General features: G+C 36.3%; 2 protein-coding genes across 3 annotated transcripts; both read left to right on the top strand.

Moving 5' to 3' along the window:
* The first annotated feature begins 12450 nt into the window (after positions 1-12450).
* On the top strand, positions 12451-15186 carry Teh3 (tipE homolog 3 phospholipid transfer protein). The gene is made up of 2 exons (XM_072004623.1): positions 12451-14088; positions 14622-15186. Exon 1 carries the CDS (start codon positions 12735-12737, stop codon positions 14076-14078), a length of 1344 nt encoding a protein of 447 aa, XP_071860724.1. The 5' UTR covers positions 12451-12734; the 3' UTR covers positions 14079-14088; positions 14622-15186.
* A 491-nt stretch (positions 15187-15677) lies between these two features.
* Teh2 (tipE homolog 2 phospholipid transfer protein) lies at positions 15678-22480 on the top strand. Of its 2 annotated transcripts, none has more exons than XM_072004624.1 (4): positions 15678-16119; positions 16524-16782; positions 17543-17710; positions 18194-22480. In XM_072004624.1, the coding sequence occupies exons 1-4, from the start codon at positions 15834-15836 to the stop codon at positions 18237-18239; spliced, it is 759 nt and encodes a 252-aa protein (XP_071860725.1). In that variant the 5' UTR covers positions 15678-15833; the 3' UTR covers positions 18240-22480. The 2 variants fall into 2 exon arrangements, with proteins under 2 accessions (XP_071860725.1, XP_071860726.1); XM_072004625.1 differs by having other exon boundaries at positions 17543-17721.
* The last annotated feature ends 951 nt before the right edge of the window (positions 22481-23431 follow it).

Here is a 23431-nt window from a genome sequence, read left to right as displayed (position 1 = left end):
TGATTTATTTATCTTGGTATGGAATTGGTTAAACTCTATCATTATAGTCGGTGAGGAAGATGTATACTCTATATCCTTAGGAGAAACTTCCTATTATTATAAAAAACTTCGCAATTAAAAACAGGCATACATCGCAAGAAATCAGTCTCTACGAGAAAACTCGACGGCACAGAAGCGTCGAGTGCTGGACAACTGCTTAGAACGCAATAATATAATACTGACCGAAATTCCATACGCGATTCGCGACGAATCACGTACGTAGAAGACAACACGGCTTGTAGGCAAGGATGTCAGGAATTTTGGTAATAATCCGCGATGAATTTCGAGTATTCGCCGGTGGCAGTTCTCTCCGGATGTGACGAATGGCTCCACACCGTCTGATCTCGATCGATTTGCACGGAGCCGCGTCGCGACTCCACTTATTCTGAACCTTCCATCTCGAATTCGCGTGGTAAATGCCTTTTTGACCCGTGATGGAGTAGCGGTTCTGTGTTTCTCGCTTTAGACCCTGCGGCATGACGAGCGCAAAGGAGATCAGAAAGACGATGAATCGCCATTGTGAAACATACTTTGTCACCATGCTAACCTACGGAAGTCACGACGACAGGGAAAAGATTGGACTTAGCAATTTAACTGGTGTCGTTTCAGAGAGGACGGTTTGTTCTTAGGGTTTCTCGGAAAAATTGGCTGGGAGCCAATGAATGGAAATGTGGGCCAAATGTCTTCCTCGTATCCGTGCACGTTGTCTGTTCCGTGGATTCTCTGATAATCTGTGGCCCATACCTCGCGGAATATACGATGCAAATGACGCCTGTATATCTTCTACATTAATTGTACACTCTGCCCCCAATCGATTCGTTTGCTCTTTTTCTCTTGATTCTTCGTACGGGGTCACGTTTACCGAATTTTTGTTGTTTGATTCGTGGAACTTCCAATGGAGGTTCTAATGATACCTACTTATGTAGTTTATGGTAATTCTAGGTCGATTAGTTTCTAAAGAAATATGTATTTTGGATTTCCTTGGATTTCCATATTAACTTTATTATCTATCACGTACAATTATTAGATAGAAATTTTGTGATTAGAAATGTACTAAATGAAATGGAATATAAATATTCTCCTGTGACTCTGGGATATACATCCATTATGAAGGGAATATAAGAAAGTTGAATGTAATAATTTTCCTTCTTCCGTTCTCGTCCTTTCTTCCTCTTTTCTTCTTCAATTTTTTCTTTATTCGATCTTTCGTCCTTCTTAATTTTCCACATCCTCTTTTTTTTCTATTTACCTTTTCCCTCGCCTCCTTCAATGAATAATTTCACTCAAATTGCAATTTTATCTTAGAAAATAATATCGATGATAATAATTCGAATAACTTTCCAGGCGCAAAAAGGAAAAATCTTCCTCAAGGTTAATTTAATAAATGTAAATTTAATAATAGAGTTAATTTAATAAATGTATAAAGGAAATAGCTTTTATGAGAATATACTCGTATGTACGTTTAAATTTAATGTTCGTAAATAGACAATTTTTAAAAATGTCTTTGAGAGAAGAGTATTGCTTTCCGAAGTTTTCGATAAACAAAAACCACCTTATCGTTTTAACATACTGCCTCAACTGAACGCGTCGCAAATGGGACATCCCTCTGTAATACCTCTAATGTCCATTGAATTTATCGATAATCCCACAACTAACTGACAGTGTGTCAGATGCAAATGACATTGCCGGGTCTTCGACGCAGCTGGTCTTCCATTTGCTCGCATCCGATAACTTCTCGCCTTTATTCCGTTCTTTCTGGCATTTGGAAAGTTTTTGAATTCCAAGTGTTTCCCTATTTCACATCTGTTATGAACAAAACTTTCTATCGCGTTTCCATTGTTAATTTTAGAAGATTAAATAGAAGATTAAATAGTAACTTTGAAATATTAAAATTATATTTTTAGATGATAATAAATTTTGTAGAAAATACGATATATAAAAAATCTTTTTGAAATACAAACACAGCTGACGACATGCATAAGATTATACGTCGTTAGCATAAAACAAAACTCATGGATCATCCCGAGCGAGATAAATTCTCAGCGTGGTTTCTGGTATACAAGGGTTCCGCATAACTGATTTCACAGAAAATCTGCATATATGCGTCAAATGCAAATGACGCCGATAAATCTACGACACTAAGCACGGTTTGGCTGCAATTAAGAGAAACGCGAAATAAAATCATGGGCGCAGCTCTGACAAGTGTAACAAGTTAAAAGGCACAGTATACCTTTAACTTCAACATGTACCTTGGATTTCACTCTAATAATTTAAATTGTGAGGTGTGCATAGATTGTAACAGTGCGCTCACGCGGAAGTGTGTTTAAATTAATTTTACATAATTTGTCTTCATCCATTTTGTCTTCATTCATAATTTATCTGCATCCAGTGTTTCCTGATTATTATTCCGACCATTTCTAAAATTATCAAAACTAAAAGCTGGAAAAAGGAAAAATGTGATCACATTCTATATCGAGAGAAAACAAAAATTTTCAACAACTCTTCTAAATCCTCTAAATAACAAAGACCATCTTTTAGAAATAAATAAGACAAAAACGAATAGCACATTACACATTATACAGCAGTGCGAAAGATTTTGTAACTTGTCTTTATGTTAGAACGAATAAGAAAATTGAAAGACATTTAGATATGTAGAGCGTCTTTTCATGCCCAAATCTATTAATTATTAAGTATTAAATATATCTCATTATAAAAAGTACTATATTCCTGAACAATTTTTAAGAAAATATCAAATAAACCATAATTATTTCTTAACAAAGCGTGAAAAAATTTCCGAAAATGTCCTGCCGCTATATTGGCGGGTAACTCACAATCAGTTCTATTCGACTTTTGATGCAAGCTAATTCTTTACTATACAGTGAAAGTATAAAATAAATTGCTTTTATGATTATTATGTATTGGGAGAATACGAGGTATATTTAATATGATGAAAAAGGGAAAAAATACGAAGATCAATATTCGTTCTTTAGTAATTTCTCATCAAAACAAAGACAAAACACTACAATCTATCGTAGATATGTCATCGTTGAAAAGATCTACAGTTCATGATATACAATACATACTATGTGTATTTTTTTACCTATTGTAATATGAAAAAAAGTTCCGAAAACTTTTTTACGCCACTGTACTATAATATTCCATGATTAACAAATAATATTGTCATTCAAAGACTTAAGAAAATTCGTACTGAATTATCTGAGACGACCAGTCCTTTTTAATAGGCACAACAATAGATCGTAATAAGCGGGATTTTCCGTAGAAATAAAAAACCATGAGTCGCGACCATCGTGAATGGCTTATTTTTCCTGCATTTGATTTCATACCTAAAGATATATGTTCGAGCCAGGAATATTCTGTTTCGTTATTGATTTATGTTTACGGGCCAGTGGCCGTACATCGACCGAGGGAAATCGTTCGACGGTTATCAGAAATGGGATAATTCACACCGAAAATAACTTGCGCTTGTTGACGATGAATAGTTTCATGAAACATACAATGAAAACGCATATATCGATCACTTCATGATTCGATCGGGTAATTCAGCAATAATATTTGCTTTAGCCCGTCATAAAAACCGCGTGTTATCTCTCGGCAATTTTTAGAAGCGCGCGGAATCGAGCTGACTGTTTCAGGGAACGTAATTTTGTTGTAAATCATTGTGTTCTTGTGAATTTGTCCCCGGCTATGTGCCGATTTTATTACCGTTTGATAGAGATGTATTCATAGGTGTAAGTTATGAAATATTATGGTTGACATTTATCATGCAGTTAAAATTCGCTAAATTATTCCGTGCTTTGCTGAATCATAATTGTATATGTATATTTAGTGTGTATGAACAGGTATATGTACGAAATTTAAAAGAAATTCATATAGATTTTTGTTACCGGTGGAACACGCTCTATCATGTCACACTTCACAAGAACTGTCTTACCTCTGTGTTAGTCTAATAGTAACGAATACGCATAAAATCTAAAGACTGTTAGCTAAATAATTTTTTACTTCAAACTTCCATTCGAACCGACTTCCTGAAAATGTTATTTTCCTTGTTACATCATTCTCGTAGCAAACCGATGATATATTCGAAGGCGATTCCGCCAGAGTATCGAACACGTTCTCTTTCTTCCTTGCTGTCTTTCTTTCCTTTCCTTGTTACGTGTCAATTTTAAAAGGAAACGGGAAAATTCGATGCAAAAGCAACGAGACAGGTGCTTATTTTCAAACTGACGTATCGCTTCGTTGCATTTTCATAACTCTAAAAATATTACTAACCGTATATAGGTTACCGTTTCGAGAAAGAGAGGTTGTATGGTACATGCCTATGAAATACAAAAATATCAATTCCCCAATGGTTTCAGGGACTACACGCCAATTTCTTTGGCACGTAAGCCAATCGTTCTAATTTACTCACTGCAGGTGCAACTAGCCTTGTCAGTCAGTTGCTATTTACCGTGCAAAGGAGAGAAATAAAGAAAAAAATGCAGAGAAATCACTCATAGCTCGTGTTTGCTATGGTAATTTCAGATCGACTACGTTATCATAATTCTGTTTCTCCTTAGGTAATACTTTCACGTACGTGCGCTTCATTTCTATGTTTGCTTATGAAAATTTTGATCTTCTCGCAATAAGATATATCACAAAAATGGAAAGAATGTCGACACGAGAGTAGAGGTAAGTAAATTTAGTGGTTTCGGTTTATTGAAGAAATACTGGAAAAATCTTTCGAGAGAATTTATTATAATTTGGAATATTGAAATATTTATTTACGTAAAAAATTTATTTACGCTTACCTCAAGATTATAATATATATTAGAGTAAAAACTAAATAAACCAAGTAAGAAAGTTTTTGATTGTTGGAAAGAAATTGGAAAAGTTTAAATCCACATATTTAAATCCCAAATTTTACAAGATGATATTATTTAATATAAAAATTAATTCTTTAATTAAAATTGATTCTTTAATTTAATTGAAAGAAAATCTGGCGGTGCCAAGAATTGTTCAAGTATTTAGACAGCAGACTGGGCTTCGTCATGGTACTGTAAAAGTGTTTTGACACTTTAATGTGCGTTCTAATCAACTTGTAAATATCGCTAATAATGTTAGTTCACTCATTCCACAAAAGGACTCATGCAATTTTAGTGACAACCTTTATTGATTATATTTGATACTTGCGTTTATTTTTAGTGGCGAAAAGAGCCAAAGACAGAAATAGTGTTGATTAATCGCCAGCGGCTTCGTTCTTCAGCTTTCCTGTTTTGTCGCATCTCTCTCAAGATAACAACGAACGACGTGGAAAGAAAGACAATCATAATAAAGCTTCCCTCGTACTTTCATTCATAACTGGTACCTCGTCTGACCGGAGCCGCCAGATAATTTGTTTGTCGAACAAACAAATTATCGACTGCGAATTTTCTTTTTCTTTTTCCTGACGTTGGAAGGAACGAATGAAAGCAGAGATTGAAGACGTCTGCAAACATGTAAGATTAAGAAGGCAATGTTCTTTTTACGGAGAACAATTTCTAACGATATACTTCGTAAGTTTCTTCCGCTTCCTAACGGAATGGTAATGAAACAGCTAGTTTCTCCGATAGACGAAATATATGTGAATATCTTGTATAATTCGGTGATTGAATACAATAGAATATTGATTACAACATCCGAGTACGGTTGTACGGTGAGATTTCTAACTTATATTTTATTGTGAATGAAGGAATTCGGAATTTACGGATGAAATATATTGGTTCCTTATTGCCATTTAATCGTTACGTTAACTTAATGAACTAAAAGTTTCGTCTCATTACGATTTTATGTTTCGTAAGTAACTCCGCATAGTTCCGTGTAAGTAATTCCACGCGTGAAAAACACGGTTTCTCTCAGCTATACCGAAACCCGTAATTGGTTTTGCCCAACAAGCCGAAGGAAGAGAGCGCATAGCAAAAACGTCCATCGAAAGTACGCGGGAAACTAAACAGATCGCGGAGCTTCGTGTCAGATTAATTAATTAAAAAAACCCGGTGTACTCCGTGGACGCGAAGTAATTTTCATTATTATTCCAACTCCCGGTGATTATCCCTCCTACTGTCGTGTCGTGACGTAAAGTAAAATGGAAAAGAATACCGCAGAATCGAATTCGACGGCAGGACGGATCGATATGGCCACCGATGCAGAGTTAACCGATAAAATGGAATGCAGACTGACTTCTACCATTGTTGTAGAAAACTTTAATCAGGCCAGTTTCCCGTTCCAAAGCTCTGTTTCATCCCGGGTCGAAATCAAACGTCCCGTTCCAGACAATGAAAAGATCGATCAATTGATCGTCACGTGCTTCATCATCGCGGTATTCGTCTATCGAACTGCCACCAACTGAACTCAAGAATCAGTTCGATTTTATGAAAGAAACCGGTGTTTTGCCGTGGGCTACGGATGGCGAGCAGTTACGAAGAAAAAAGGAGCAGGCAGAAACACTGGTAAACCGAGGCGACAATAGGAACGGTAGCAGTCGGTGAGCCCCGTTAACGGGATCAGGAAATCTGATTTTCCGATTCCCATTCAGGCCACTTTTTCCCACCGTTGAATAGAGCAAGCTACGGTAGAGACAGAGAAGCATATAACCAAGCTATCATAACAAGGATAGCCAAACAGAACGATAGAAAGCGACAGGGAAAACGAGATAAAGCGAGAGAACTTGTTAACTCTCGGAAATTCTTCTTTCTTCCTCGAACGCCGTTCTATATAGGCACAATTCGAGTCCTCGTTCCTGAAAATATCATAGTGTTGCCTGTGGACGTGAGCACGTTCCGAGGAAAAAGCCTCGGTATTGGTGGCAACAGGAGTATTGATTTTCTGGTACGATACGGCAACAACGAGGTGGAGCCATCGCAGCTCCAATGGTAGCACCGCCATATTTGTTTCCCCCAGGAAGACCAGGGAGAGACTGCGGAAAGTGGATTTTCCAGGGGCTTCTTCCAGTCGCTGATCCATCGCCGATTCACGTAAGTACGACCAGTTGACGACTATACATTCATGCCCACGCTTTTCGGCTTCTCTCGCTTGTAAAGCATCTCTAACGAGGTTTATCGGCACGCGACGCTGCGGCGAACGACGTGCTCGCCGATCGCTGCGACTGTCTCTTCAAACAGGCTCGTGTAAACAACGTGCAACGGCTGTTTGACAGGTGGTTGTCTCGGCTTGAGTGATCCTTACAGATTAGTATTAGAGGATGATACAGTTTGTTTCAAGTTTATTGTTTCGGTTCGCGTGAAATCTCAAGAGAAAAACGCGCTGTCAGTGTCGGATTCTTTGCATGACGCAGTCTGTCGCGCGATCATTCCTTCCGTTTTCGTTTCGTTCGATGACATTTTAATGCTGTATGGAAATATTAGTCTGTTTAGATGATGGAAATATTAGTGTTTTTTTTTTTTTTTTTTGGATAAAATATAATACAATCAGCGTGTAATGATGTGCAGTTGATTTGATGTAAAGCCAGATTGATGATCGTTAACCGATCGATCGGCTCGGCTATTCTTAGACGCAGCACGTGGTGATAAAATTCCGTGTATTCGCGTTTATAAAGCTCGTTTCTAATTCCGGTGAAGGCGTGTTTCACGAGTTTGAAACACATAAAATCCTATCTGGTTTATCTATGCCGTGTAACGATTTGTTTTAACGGTCGTTTTTAGAAAGATTTAATTCAGTTTCCTGTGAAATCGAAGTCTTTTTTGTTTTGAAATCTTTCTGATTAATCTTATATTGTGTAACGAGTGTCGACAGAATGTGATCTGTTTATACATCGAAACTTGATTAAATTGATTAGACCGATCACACGTGATGTGAATTGAAGTAGTACAAGTGCATCGTATTCGTGATTATCTTCTTTCTTGTTTTGCGATGGAAAGCTTGCTGTATAAAATGGTATCTATCTAAATCCATTTCTTGCTTTGTAATTTTATTTTGTTTATTTCATAAATTTTTAAATCATTTCTCTTGTACAATCATGTTTTATTTTATGTATATAGAATTTGCTACATGAAATTTTCTTTTAGTTGTAATCTATGAATTACGTTTTTGTATTTTGAGTAACTTGAAAATGATGTAGAGGAATTATAGACGATAATATCTACCAGTATATTAATCTGATTATTTTTACATCGCAAGCAATGAACTCCAAGAATAACATGATATGTGCTTTCGTGAATTTTACACTGAGTATGTATTTTCATTGCATTGAGTAATTAAATATTTGAATCACAATTTATTGTTTTATAAAAACAATTTCTAAATCATCGATTCCTAAACCATTCTTATAAAAATTAGCTTTGGAAACGAAGAACGGAGAAAACCTGCGAAGTTTTTATACGAACCAAAGCAAGAACATTTTTCAAAAATAATGTTATTATATTAATATAAAAATGTTAAATAAAAATAGAAGACATAGTAGTCCTATTAGTTATTGATAACTATTTATATAATATCTTGATGTGATAAAAGAATTTCAATTCCAACGACATAATATTTCGATTAATAAACTTATTCCAATGAAACATAAAACCATATTTAGTTTAATCGAAGAAGAATGATATTTCATATGACATAATCTGATTCATAATTTTATATTTCACATATTACAACCTGATAATTTTTATATTTTATACGTGAAAACCGGATACGTTATACGATATAATTTTAGAAAATAGTAGTTACAATTTTCATAGTGTTATTTTACCCCATTCACAGATATTTAAAATCACTTGTGTACATATTCATTCGTTATCCGCTACATGTTCCATAACTATTAAAATAACACTCGTTTATACCGTTTATACATACAGTATCTGTCAGTTGACCATATAACGATTCATCATAACCGATAGAGTATAATCTACAATTTTCTGCGGGAATATTTCCCGAGCAATCCTTTTAAGCCGGTGTGTCTTCAATAAATAACAACATCGAATGAATCGAACCACGACTTTCACACAAGAACAATCATTCCTAACATTGAAAAGACGGCGATAGAAATTTCTCGCAGGTTTCCCTGGAGCGTTTGGCTTCGAACGAAGCTTGCACGAAGTGTACGCACTGGCGCCGCTCGCACAAAAACTGCTGCTCGCCTAGAAAAAACAGAGCAGTGCCGAGTGCCTTTCTTCGTGTAAGTTCACGAGCTTGGGAAATGGGAGGAGCACCATGGAATTGCCCCGAAATATTTATGCCACCAACGGCGGAAAGCGTATGAAAGTGTCGTGTTCGTTTAACGAGCGACGAAAGAGACGCGGAAAGCGAAGCGGAGAATAAAAGCAGAGAGGAGTGGTCTGCTCGTATAACTAGAAACACGATCGGTAGGACAAAAAAGGTGCAGGAGATTTGACGTAAAATTAACGAGCAAGTTCTTAAGATCTGAATGATCCTTAGAAGATCCTTTAATATGGAAGAAAATCTGAAGAGATAAAGAATTTGAAAAAAATGAAAAATGACAAATAGTGCCAAAATATTGAAAATATTTCAAAGTAGATTTCGAAAAATCAGAAAGTAAAAATGAAAATTAATTGTGAAAATGTAGAAAAAATTTTAAATTTAGATTTAAATTATATCCGAACTAATTTCAAATTTGACTGGAGATTTATCGAGAAATAGGAATAATCTTAAGTAATATCGGAGAAATTTTCTCTTGAGACGAGAGAAAAAATTCGAAAAATTCAAGGAAATTTTTAAAACAGTGTTCGCAGTAACGGAATTGCAGGTGAAACACGTGTGAGGTCGAGACGTAAAGAAGCAAGGCATAAAACAGCAGGCGCCACACCGTCTGCGGCTAACGCTCGATAAACTACATTATGTGTTAACGCGTTGTGCCTTCTACCTCTTCCTCCACCTTCTTCTCTTCTTTTTTCCTCTCTGTGATCTCCCCTCCTTTCTCGTTACCTTCGCCTGGAACTGTGTCAGCTACGAACGAAGGTCCTATCGCGAGGAGAAACTATGTCACAATCTCCATGGCGGCATCGACTTAGCGGGAATTAAAAAACTGGAATGTACGTGTTATGGAAAACACGAGCTGATAATTAAGTGGTTCCGGAGAGCAAAGCTTTAATTTCGCGATAAAAAAAAGGGTCGCGTTTTCAAGTTGATCCTTTCGCGTGTGTTCTCATTGTACAACTACCACAAAATCTCTTTTTACCGCTGAGTCGTTGAAGAAAGTGCTACGACCTCGTAAGAGGCTTCAGGTAATTGCAGTAATTGTGAGTTTTCGTGCTTGCACGCACCGTTTAATATTCTAGGAAAATATACGAAGAAAAATCTGGTATAATAGTTTGACGATATAAGAATTCTTTTTCAAAGATTAACTCCTTGAATTAAATATGCTCTTATCCGCTTGCAAAATTTTTTAGTAGGTTAATTTATGTCGGAATAAAATTACAAGAGGATATATAAGACGATGAAAATTGACGGAAAAAGATTTCTATATCGACATAATTAATTAGGTATTAGCGCTGTGAATTTCGTGCTTTTTGCCTTCGCTACTTCTGTTACTTGCTCTTCAAACTATGTCACCTGTTCTGAAAGCCCTATGGCGAGGAAAACTGTGTCACAGTTGCACCGGTGGTTCGTGTCGCACATCGATAGTCTCGAAGGAAAAGCTGACCTGATCCGTGTCGCGCACTGTCGAGGGAAACTCACTTGCTAATTATTTGTAAATTCTTTATTTTCGTGATTCAGATTTATTGATATTTTATCAGTTTAACATTGAAAGAGCTTGAGAAATTGACAAATGAAACGTTCCTCCGAATTTTTTAATGATTTTGAAGTAAACATTTAAACAGTTAATATTAAAATTTCAGATGAAAATTTTATTAGAAATTATTTATTGGAAATTAAAGTTTTATTCTTTCTAGTATGAAAATTAGCGATTCGCTTCTTGAAAGGAGGATTCTTTTGTAAAACAAAATGAATCCAAATTTTTTGAAAATTTACGTAGGAATTTTATGAAAAAAAGATGAACGTAATAAAATGCATAATAATAATCCAGATTAATTTTGCATAAAGCACTTGAAACTGGGTATCGCAACAAACTTTTTGATTTTAATCTTTACCAAAAACTTCTCTTTAGAATCTGTATGCAAAATAGAGTGAATAATAAACAGATTTAAATTCGTGATCTAAAAAATGATTATGCATATACTATTTCGCGATAAATATTTCTTAGCGTACCAGTTTAAAAGTCTTATATCGAAATAAATAAGTCGTCAGCATTATAAAAATAAAATTTTGTCTAGATATCCTGAAAATGACCGAAGCTCGCTTGAAATAATTAAAGAAGGTTCATCGCATTTAAATCTTCGACCCAGTTTCACCTATGCGCATTCGAGTAAAGTTTATACAGAAACGCGTTGCATTTGCGTGCAAAGTTAGTATATCGATTTCTTTATTCAAGAAAATATATTGAAAAGCATAGGGAAGAGTATCAGGTTCCAAACTTTATTTATTAACTCTTTAAGACTATACTTTGAGACACAAGCAATTATTAATTCAATCGAAAATATGTATTTTTTATATCTGATACCATAAATTTAGAAAATTTTGAGGATAAAGCGATAATTTTACATTCTTTATAATTTTATTACACTATTAAAGGATTAAATTTATATTTAATATATTTGGTAAATCTCTGATTGACTATAGATATCCTCAAAGAAATGGAAATCAACTGAAAATGATCGATAAAAATCATGATTTATACTAAATGCTTCGTGCAAATTAGTTTTCAATATGAACAAGAAGAAATCAGATTTAAGAAGAGAGGAAAGTTTTCGAGAAGAATATTAAAACAAAGTTTTGTATAATAGAAAAGATTGAATGTCTTGCCGCTGGATCCGTCGAAACCCGCCATCTCTGGACAATTATCCTGTAACAGAGATCTTGCTGATGGCACGAAGGTGGCATCAATGACGTCAAATGCGGCAGTACACGGTATCGTTGCAGATCGAGGATGGGCATGCGCGAGGCATCGATCGATGCGCGATGCCGCTCGAGCTTTCGAGCCGCGCACCTCACACGAGGCGCAAAGCGAACGAAAGCAGAACACGCGCGCGACTAGCCTCGTCCTGCTGTAAAAAGAACACCGGTGACACGAACTCGCGAGAAACTCTGACGTGGATATCTTCGAGATCACGATGTGGAAGCTAGACTGATCTTAAACTTCGTCGAGACTCTTCGAATTTCATCGGTGGAATTCGCAACGGTTTATTTTCCTATTTCAAGGGACCAAATCAGTGGTATAATGAAAAAATCAGACACGGAGAAGCTTCGTGAATAACATCAGGTCGATACACTAACAACTGGAGTATGATAAACATTATTCTGGAGAAGCATTCTTGAATAAATGTTCGAGCTACTCATGGTACGTTAATGGTACGTACAATCTACGAAACTTATAAATCCATGTATTGATAAAACGTCAATGACTTCGACCGTGCACACCTCGTAGCTTCGATTCCCTTTAATCGTCGAACGGTTGGAAGAACAAGGAAGATCACATATTTAAAGAACAATGATGTAGAAAATTCACCAGCGTAGTACATAGACACGATGGACAGGCTGACGTAGGATGTAAACTCTCGGAATAATTCATTGTTCCTTGACATCAGAATCTTCTTGGTGATCGAATCGAGCTCGATAAACTCGACACGATGCCCAAGCAAGTGCCAGTGGAGAATTTGGTGATCCCGCCGCAGGACGGTCGGATATGTGGGACGATTTGCATCTGCCAGATGACGGCGGTGTTATCCTCCGTCGCTCTGGTTTATCTGACCGTGGCGATTTACATGCCGAGCACGCGAGCGTTTCAATCTGGTATCAGCGAGATACCAGTGATGTGCACGACAATACGCGCGGTCAACGCGGATAATTGTGAATGGGGCAGCTGTGGAGAGTGGTGCTTATCGAAAACATCCGGCCCTTGCGTCCAGATTCATGTAAATCTCCGCAGAAACGGCTCGGCGATCATATTAGCGAACTGTACCAATACCACGAACAAGACCTGTTACGGTATCGATCAGGAAAACGCGAAGAAATCGAAATGCATCGCGGACGAGTGTCGCAATCTCACCGGTACGTTCAACTGTACGTCTGGCGTATGCATTAACATCACAGATGCGTTTGAGTGTATATTCCACGACACGGATCCACCGTTGAAATGTTCCGGTAGACGCGGTAAGATAACCTGCATAGACATAGACGGTCTGTTTAATTGTAACCGTGGAACCTGCGAACGTATCAGAACACCCTACAATTGCGACCGTAGGTGCGTCGATATTCCGACCAGGAACAAAAATATGATTTTATTGAGCGGCGACAAGGTTTATCTGAGTCAATGCGAGAGAGCTATAGACGTGGAGACGAATCGGGAAATCTGGCACGAGGATCGTGGTGACGTCATGATGGCGTCCTGTTATGGAATATTCAACTCCACCTTGGGCGTCGAAGCTGTTGATTGTATCAATGGATCCGTTTTAGAGAAAGATCTTCTCTCTGATCTGACGAATTTCACCTATCTATCATATCTCAACATATTCGCGACAAAACCACTGGATGAAACCAGAATGGTTGCTCCACCAGAACAAGATCTTATCATCGCTAATGAAAGTCGTCTGCTAATTAATCTTGAGGGTTGCGTCAATACTCTACGCGAGGAATGTAAAGAATTCCTTCACGTATATGGGAAAGATGGTTCTGATCATAATGCACGCGCTAGATTTCCATGTTATTACGCTGAGGGTAACACCGGAATCGTTGTATCCCGATTTAACCTGGAAAGCACTTACAAGGAGTTTCTAATCGCGTTGGTGTTGCCCAGTGTACTGTTCGTCATCAGTTGTCTGACGTTGATCTTTTGTCAGAGGACCGTGGTGGTCGGAGATGATGCCAAGATGAGATTTAAGGGCACAGTTGGTGCCGGCCTCACGTCGATAGAGAAGAGCGCTTCGGGTAACCTAGGGGATGCTGGCGGAGGAAACTCTGCTATGGCGCTCTGAGATCCGTCACGTAAGAATCGTTAAATAGAAACGAGACAAAGGTTATAAGGCATCTACATATAGCATTGAAGGGTTCTAAATGGGTTTATAGAACATTAAAAATATACTTTGAAACTTTTCAAGCGTCTACTGGAGAAAATAAAGAGTTTTGCAAAATATAGAAAGGAAACAATTAGATAATCCACTGTGATAATATGTGCAGGCTTTTAGAAGCTATTCCCTTTGAAAACTACTTGTCAAATTGATTATCGATTGCACGAAATTTGCTGCACAATATTTACATAGTCGTTGTAGAAGAATTACATTCGAATGCAATTCACTAAAAAGATTGAAATTCTATTTAATTCATTGGAAACGAGTTCTTTGGGATAATTAAGATTAACATGTATTAAGAACCAATTAAGTCGTAGCGTTTAGAACAATTTATCCAACAATCTGATAAAGCAATAGTCACCAATGTTCAGAAAACTGTGTAGAGTTTTGAAGCGAGTAATTTCATAGTAGAACAGGAATTTTATGCGACATACTCTTTTCTGTTCGCAGGCATTCCCCTCCTGGAGGAGAGTCCGGCTCGTCAGTCGATATTCTCCCTGCGCGGGCATTATTAAGGTGTAGGGAGGGGGGGAACGCGTGGTTGAAATTATCATCTTGCAAAAAAACAAAAACTACAAAACAAAATATACAAATACTTCTGCAGAAAGCGCAAACTATCTTTGAAAAACAAGCAAAAATATACAAAGAGAACGAGAGAAAGAGAGAGAGAGAGAGAGAAAGAGCAAGCGGTCAAGAACAAGTACCAAAAAAAAGCAAACAAGATTTTTCCTACTTGCACTGCCTGCACACTAAAAACAAAGAAAGGAACACTTTTGAGAGCTCACGTGCTTTTTTCAAATATTCGCGTCACTGTACGCATGCATGAGCGCGGATGAATCGCTTTGATAAGTTCATACGACCGGATGCGCGATATAGCTCTCGCCTGTCTCTCTTCTGCTGACAAAGAAGAAGAAGAATCCTGAATTTGGACTCGACCAATTCATTTTTCGGATACGACGGGAAAACGTAACTAGAAAAAAGAAATAAATAGAAGGAAAAAACAGACAATTCGGCGTCTTTTACACGTGACACAACATTCGTCGGTAGCTTTTAAGTGTCCCCCTTCTGATTGATTCGCCGTGACAGTAGATAAGAACCATTTATTACATATAGCTCTACGTATCAAGGCTAAGCAATTCTTATTGTAATCACACTAACACCACAAAACCACATTCAGAACCGAAGGACGTACCTTGCTGGTAAATGATCGATCGATTCCTGCACAGCTGGCAACAAGCCCACAGAGAAACATTTGACAAACTCGTTACTTAGTGCATCTTTTGAATGTATTCGATGCTTCTCGTATAATCGGTAGAACAATAATAAGTTGAACAATCAACACTTATCGTCAATTTACAGTGCAAGAAGACGAATGGAAAACGTGACAATTCGATAATTTATTTGATAATTTGGAAACTCCAATAATTTTATTTAGAAGCTACACGGAAACGGAGAAGAAAAATTCTTTCGCAAAACGTTGTGTAAAAATAAGATTTCTTGACTCGAAATCAAAAGAAAAATTTCAGAAAAATCCAAACAACGTGGATTGGATATTAATTTCGTATCTTTAGAGACGAAGAAAGTTTTTAATATCTAAACGAACAGGGTCCAAGTGACCCGTACAATAGAGTAATCATTGATTCCGACGAGTCGACGGTGATCATGGGCGCCCAGGAAGAGGACACTAAGTCCAGCACCTTGGGTGGGGTGCTACCGGTGGTGGAAGTAGCGTCCTTGATGGAAAAAGCGAAATTTTACACGTCCCTCTGCCTGGGCACCACAGCCATCCTTGCTGTTTTCGCCTTCCTTTTTCTAATACCTTTCGTTGTGGAACCGGCAATTTCCACGATTTTGGCCGACTTTTCTCCTCACGCTGTGGCCTGTGTCGTCACTGATCATGTTTACGCCGAGGGACTAAAAAATTGCTCTTGGGCGAGCTGTAGAGAAGGTAAATTTTGAGTTTTCCTAACACGTACATAGCAACGAGATGATATTTACGTTATTTACATACTCATAATACTATATTATTATTAATTAGTAAAATATGAAAATTCTCTTTATTATGTACAGCTTTTAAAAACATTTATACTTATTAAGCATGAATCAATTGGAATGAAATGTTGAATATTGCTTGAATCGCGAAAAGTTAAACGTATACTCCTTTTTTCTAATCTCTGTGAAGAATCACATCCTGTGAATAATCATTTTATTAATTTATAAATAATTTTAAGAAGCTTTCTCTAATAATAACGATTGATATGAATTCTAAATTTGAGAAATTCGTATACATTTAATACTATTTAGGTACTAAAAATTTGCATAGATATATTAATAGATTTTTCTCGATTGTAGGTTGTACTAGCGCCGCGCTTCGTTGTCATCAGATCAGGGTGAACTATACGAGATTAACGTTCGAGGAATTCGTGGCAAAACCTTTGGGTTCCATTTCTTGGGATGTCTCGGACACGAAATTCCTCGTAAACACGGAAGGCTGCGGTTACCCACCCAGGGTGAACTGTTCCGATTTTGCTAAGAAATACGGATATTCGAACATGGGAAAGATATTCCCCTGCTATTACAGCAGAACACATCCAGAGACTGTCGTTGCAAGGTATAATCACAGTATCATATTCGTGATAAATACGCTAGCGAAAGCACGAAACGAGTCATGCTTTTAGCGCATCGACATTAATGCGGCAAATACTACTTTATCATTATGATTTTCAATACATTTAAATTCTCGTATCTGTATGAAACTATATTCTATTGAAAGTTTGCTGTGTTAATACACTCACGCAAATCAACTTTGTTTGTTAGAAATATCACAGTCCGTGTTTTTCTACATCAAAAGAATTGGAAATATTCTTCTCTGGTTATGAAATTACAAATGATTCTATAATTAGGCTATGTTATGAGACCTTGTTTCGTACTATATAATTCTTGTCGACCTACTTTCTTTTAACCGGGTCATTGAAGTAAAAACTTCTATAACTATGGTATTACAAGTTAATAAAAGCAATGTCTGTTAGGTTCTTGTAAGCGTATTAAATAGAAGTGCTCAATAAATAGACACCATGATGGTTTTGTACTCTTCTTATAGTGATATTAAAAATGATATAGTGATATCAAAATTATTAATCTCATACGATCGAGTTTAGTCCAGAGAAGATATTTGATGAGAGATTAGTGAACGCTGCACATATTGTTTTCTACATACTGAAGAATTAGTTCGAACTAATAAGAATGATATAATTTACTTTTAATAAAAATGAAGCGATATGTGAAAGAATTAGAAATAATGAAATTTTCTGTCTTCTCCGATTAATAGGGTAATAAAAATCAGTAGAGTGATACTATGAATATATTTCTAGGTACTCTTGGGATGAAAATCTGAGGCACCTAGTGTTAGCGTTGGTGGTGCCTACAGTTCTTTTTGGAGTATCCCTCGGTGTATTATGTTATTGGTATTGTCCACCGATGGGCAAGAGCTGCGGAGGGCCAGGTCGTAACCTGATTGACAAGTACGCGAGGAAGGAAGAGTAAGTAACGTGTATGTATGCAGTGCCCAGTGAGGCTAGAAGAACCTATATACCTTATTTACATTCTAGAATTGCTTCAAGGAATTAACGTCTTTTTTCCATAAAATATTCTAAAATAATATTTTATTAAAGAATCTTAAAGCTCAAAAGCTATTACCTACGTTGTTTGATTTTAAACGAAAAATATTTGTTCATCGCTAAATTCTAAATAAAAGATTCTATTTTAAATCGACTTCTCAAAAAATTTACTTTATCCACTTGTATCACTCGTATAGTAAACCTACGATACAGTAAAAATAACAGAAACAGAAAGAAATACAATACCAAATTCAATTCAACGTAAAACCATAAAGAATTAATATATCAGTTACTTCGTTCGAACTAAAAATACAATAACTCCTCGAAGTAATACTGCTGCATTATATTTTGACAAAGAGACCCTGCTATATTTTCTATCACAAGCTTTCCGTTGCATTCGTACAGTATCCTGGGAGAGGACGAGTTCGAGGAGGACGAGGAAGAATACTGACTACTACCAAGGGCTCACCCCCCAGCGCGGGAGTGACGCCGAAGAAATTACTGAAAATCCCCCAGCGTACTTTACGCTCTAAATGTAAGCGATCGTTCAAAAGCAACAGCAACGTTAAGGAAATTCCAGCAACGGACATAGAATGCAATTCGTTCTTGTAACTCGCGTCAGCTCGTCTGACCCAGTTTCGACTTCTACTACTTACGATCGATCTTAACTTGTCGCAAAACATTGCACTTGCGCTTAATCGATTGCTTTCATTAAAGAATATTGGTAACCACGCTAACTTTGCTATTTAAACCTCGCCTATGGGCCATTCTCAATTCTTACACGGTCTAATCAAATTATTTCTCCTTCTAACTTGCAATAAATCAAAATTAATGTTATACACCCTTATTGCGAGCAAAATGATTCCTTTCTAAAGACTTCCCCGTGATAAAGTGTAGTACAAACCGAAATTAATCTAAGATCGTTCTGTTCGACCATATTGTGGGATCGTACATCGAAAGTGCTATCGTATTTTCCCCCTGTGGGGAAAGTGTCTGCCCCTTACGAATTAATATCCGAGATGTTTGCGATATTTTTACACCGAGTTACCGTGAAACCAAACAGAAACGATCAATGACACAAACGATCGTGCAACTATCGTTCGACGTATAATCGCGATGTTTTTTCGATATCACACGTAATTACTTTGCGAGATTTTTATATACAAACGCAATAAACTCCAATGGGGGAGAAAGAAAGTTGTTCATGAATTTTTAGAGGTAAAGTAAGTTTGGTTAATCGACGGGAGAACTCAGTCTCGATCATCTACCAGTATTCCGAACGAGATTCAGAGATACAATGTGACATGGTGCGCCTTCCTACAACGTGATAACTTTAAACGTAAGGAACAAAATATTCAAGTGGCACATTTTACCGCAGCATTCGTTCGTAATAGGATAAACAAGATGTGCTTGTGTACGTATTTGTAAGTCATGTTTCCCCAGATTCGGGTAAGATGACGTTTGAAACGATAAATAAGAAGATAATGTAAAAAGGAAAAGAGAGGAATGAAATATTTTTCGAAGCAGCATAGTATCTGTATCGATTTCACATTTGATGTTGCTTTGAATATTTTAAAATCACAATTGAACGAAATTTGGAAAGTTTATTATGTGAAATATCATTTTACCCAGATCTGTCTGTATCTGAGCCGATGATCGAAGAAAATAAGAAAGTGAAGATTTGTACGTCGCGGAAAAGGAACAGTCGATTCGTCAAACATTTCAATAAAAAAAGGAAAAATCAAAATCCTGCGCAGGCTCGTATCACGCGAGCATACGTTTCAGTACGATCATTTCAGTATTTCTACTTGGAATGTTTCAAATCGATAATTATATTCGACGATGGAAGGTAACAGTGAGATAAAGAGGAGGGAAAAGAATATTTTCGACCTGAAAATTATATCAAAATAAAAACGAGATCCGTAGTGCTTTTGCGTATAATCGCAAGATTAGAATGACGAATCTACACGGCTATTTTTGCAATAAGAGCGAAGGAAAAACTCGTAGTTAAAATTCTAATTTTCGAAGTGAATGAGACGTAAAAATACAGAAGAGGCAGTAACGCGATCGTCTCCAGGATCTGTCTTCGCACCAAAGGATAAAACTCGTAGTTTAAGTTTAGCCCGTAAGTTAAGTCTGTGAATATAATCGATTACCGTAACGAAATCGATACAATAATTGTTACAAATTTTTTACGCGGACGCAAGTCGCGTCGTGTTCTAGTTAGGACAAACAAATGTATTTGCATAAAGCGCAGGTGCACGCATGCACGTATCGCGCGCAGTAGTTTATAGCTGTAGATATCGGTTTTTCAGTTCAGTTTTCCAAAAGGGACAAGCGATATGCGTTCCATAAGCTGCGAAACAACGTGACCTGCCGAGCCAATAACTTAGTGAATTCATTAGCAATAATTCTCAATTTAGATCTAAAGGAATTTTGAAACGCTTAATCAATTTATTTGCCGTACAGTGAATTTTATAAAATGTGAACTTAATCTTAGAAACCAGAAGCCTAGCGCGCTTTAATGAAAAGAAATTTCATAAAAACTGTAAGCAAAATTACTATACAAAATGAGTACAAAATAATTTTTTTAATGAAAGATGTATAGTCAGCATTAAAAAATACTTTAAAATAGATATTACTACAAATCCAACATTTCTAAGATCTTATTCATATTTTATGAAACAACTTGTACAAAATAGGTCTGCAAATAATTCCTCTTAGATATTTACCAAAATTTGATATTATTAGGCTAATGACCACTGTCGATATATTCAGTGAAATTATTTATATATTATTTGTACAGTACTTACTAATTATATATCAATTTCATATTAATTATATATAATTATATATAACGATATCTTACGTTAAATCGTTAGCTTTATATAGGTGGAATAATAACGAGTTACGGAGTTGTTTCGAAGCGTACGGAAACTACATCGCGAGCCTGTACATCTAGAATGGTTGTGAATCCTTACTTGGCCTTACTCTAGGCATCCAACAAGTTGGCATGATTCGCCTCGAATGAGATGCGAATTCCAACGGAGCCTGCGTTTCGGCACTCATTCCCCACTCGAAGCTTGCTAATCGATTTCCGTTCTGCGCGTGCCAGCGATTGATCGATGGATCACAAGCGCGCCTTCTAAAATTAAACGGACGAAATCTTCTCTCTTGCACTTTTTTGTGGTCACGTGAAACTTTTGCTCAAAGACGCTCAACTCACGGGACGATGAGGTCGATTAAAAATAGTATTAATCGGCGCAAAAAAGAATGAAAATTTCATTTTTTTTTTTGGACATTTTTTGAATGGAATTTGAGACACTAATTAATAGACTACGGATGTTTATATATTTTTTAGAAATTGAAATATGCGACGATATGAAAATTGTGAACAGATACATGTTTAGATTCCGCTTCTTCATCAAAACGATGTTTTTAGTTTTATTTCTTCAGTAATCAATTTTTTAATTAGATTCTACGTTTCAATTCTGTCTCTTTAGTAAAAACTTCTGTTTAAGTTCTATCCCTCTTATAAAAGTATGGGTTTGCATAAACATCCGCATAGAAAACTAGCGCGATATGAGTTAAAATTTTGCAATGATCGAACATCGAAAATTCTGTAAGTCGAACTATTGAATGATTGTCGTCTCTCTTAGATGGACACATGGAAAAAGATTATTTAACTTTGATCGAAGTAAATGTTTCCTAACCACGAGAAATTTCGATCATCGAATCATGATAACAAATACATTTATAATGCATTGTGCTTGATCAACATACACGCGAGTATCGAGTATCGTTTCGAAAAATTCAAGCACAAATTCGTGGATTTCTTCGTCCATGGGAAAAAGTGCTCATTCAACTTCGAGCACTTCCATATCTCTCATATCAGATCGGTTTAGTGCCAATTCGTTAGTCGATTAGAATCTCGCGAATGACCATCGAGTTAAACGTATTTAGAATCATCGGTCGCGGGAGAAGACGTCGATACAATTAGATAGATTATACGAAATTCTTAGGAGATCGAGATATTTACTAAAAAGTGATAATTGAAAACAAGATAGTGTCATTGGTAAAGAGCTAGAATAAATATTAACCAGTTGAAATTAATCAATGAAATGAAAAGAGATGAAACGAAAATTCCATAGACGGTTACAGATTAGAAAGCAGCGATTAATTGTAAAGTATCCATTTCTATCGATACTTATGTATAATACGCTCTATCGCATGTTACTTGATTATTCTAACGTACCTGCACTTAATATAGTTAAGCTGTTACATCGATTTTCTTCCTATATTCTACTTCACTCTATCTCTTCGTTTCTTTCCCTCCCTTTCTCGATAAAAATTTCTTCTAGCCTGTAGAAATGTCTCGATCAATATTCCTTCGCCTCCTCTCTTTCCTATTCTTCTGCTAACCTATTAATATTCTTTCCAATTGATGATATAAAAATACAAAAACAGGGAGAATGCTCTACGAGCTTCCTGGTTCTATACTCGAGAATTTTAGACCTCATCGAAGAAAACATTATTGTTCACCGCTTCGTGCGTAACATTATAAAATCCTGAATACATTGTACATAATATATTATATATAACATACTCGTTTTCTGCGATACTAACGGACTATTGTAAATAAAAGATTGTACGATTTCGTTTGAAATATACAGAAACACGTTTTCTGTTAAATGTATTTCCCTTTACAATATCCAGTAGAATTTTTTTTTCATAGAATTTAAATTTTCTCTTTCTTACTAAATTCCCATTTTAATTTTCATGAATAAATGAATTTCTTTCATTGATAAAATATTTTAATAAATCACAATAACGGAAGATTAATGAATATTTTGCCATAAAATACCTCCGCGTAGACGAAATGTCTTTTTCGATATGAAACGATGTACTCTGTATTCGAGTTCCATTTATTTGCGATTTTATTTGCGACTATACTTTATGTAACGATAGCAATCCTTTGAAAGCTTTTAAGCTCCAGTATGTATACCGCGCTTAATCCTTATTAAGCGCTCGAAAATATTGAATCACTGTAACAAAATGTTGAATTAACGAGAAGTTTATTTTTTTATAACAGAACTACTAAATAAAAGCAAACTTTAATAATGCGAAAAGTAATTACGATGTGCATCAGAGTTTTTCACTAATATAAAATTTACGCGCGATTTTTATGTTTTCAGCCTTCTTTTCTAATCTTTTTTAGTACTCCGGTTTAATCAAGCGTTACACAAGGAAGTTTGCTTAACGAGATTCAATATGTTTACATCAGCATGATGCCTCTTAAAGTTCCCAGATCGTTCGTCAAACATTTGTGCTGCATTAAACTATTCAAACTGTGGTAAGACTATTATGCTTGCTAGTGGGAAAATTTTCGGATTGTTTAATGCATTATGTAATTACATCAAAGAACGAGAAACTTACTAACAAGAGGGAACTACAGGTACAGGAAACAATAGAATTCTGCAATTATTCGAGATTCTACGAGTCTGAAATGGAAATTGTATATGTATGTTATTACTAAGTCCTATAGAACTGTTAGAAATATCATATACATATACGATGGAATAGAATTGATCAAAATGGTCAAAAGTTCGTAATTGGATACGTTTCTGTTTTCTAATTGGAGAA

The sequence above is a fragment of the Bombus fervidus genome, chromosome 6 (assembly GCF_041682495.2).
Source record: "Bombus fervidus isolate BK054 chromosome 6, iyBomFerv1, whole genome shotgun sequence".
In the NCBI taxonomy this organism is placed as follows: domain Eukaryota; kingdom Metazoa; phylum Arthropoda; class Insecta; order Hymenoptera; family Apidae; genus Bombus; species Bombus fervidus.
This window is presented reverse-complemented; position numbering and strand designations above follow the sequence as displayed.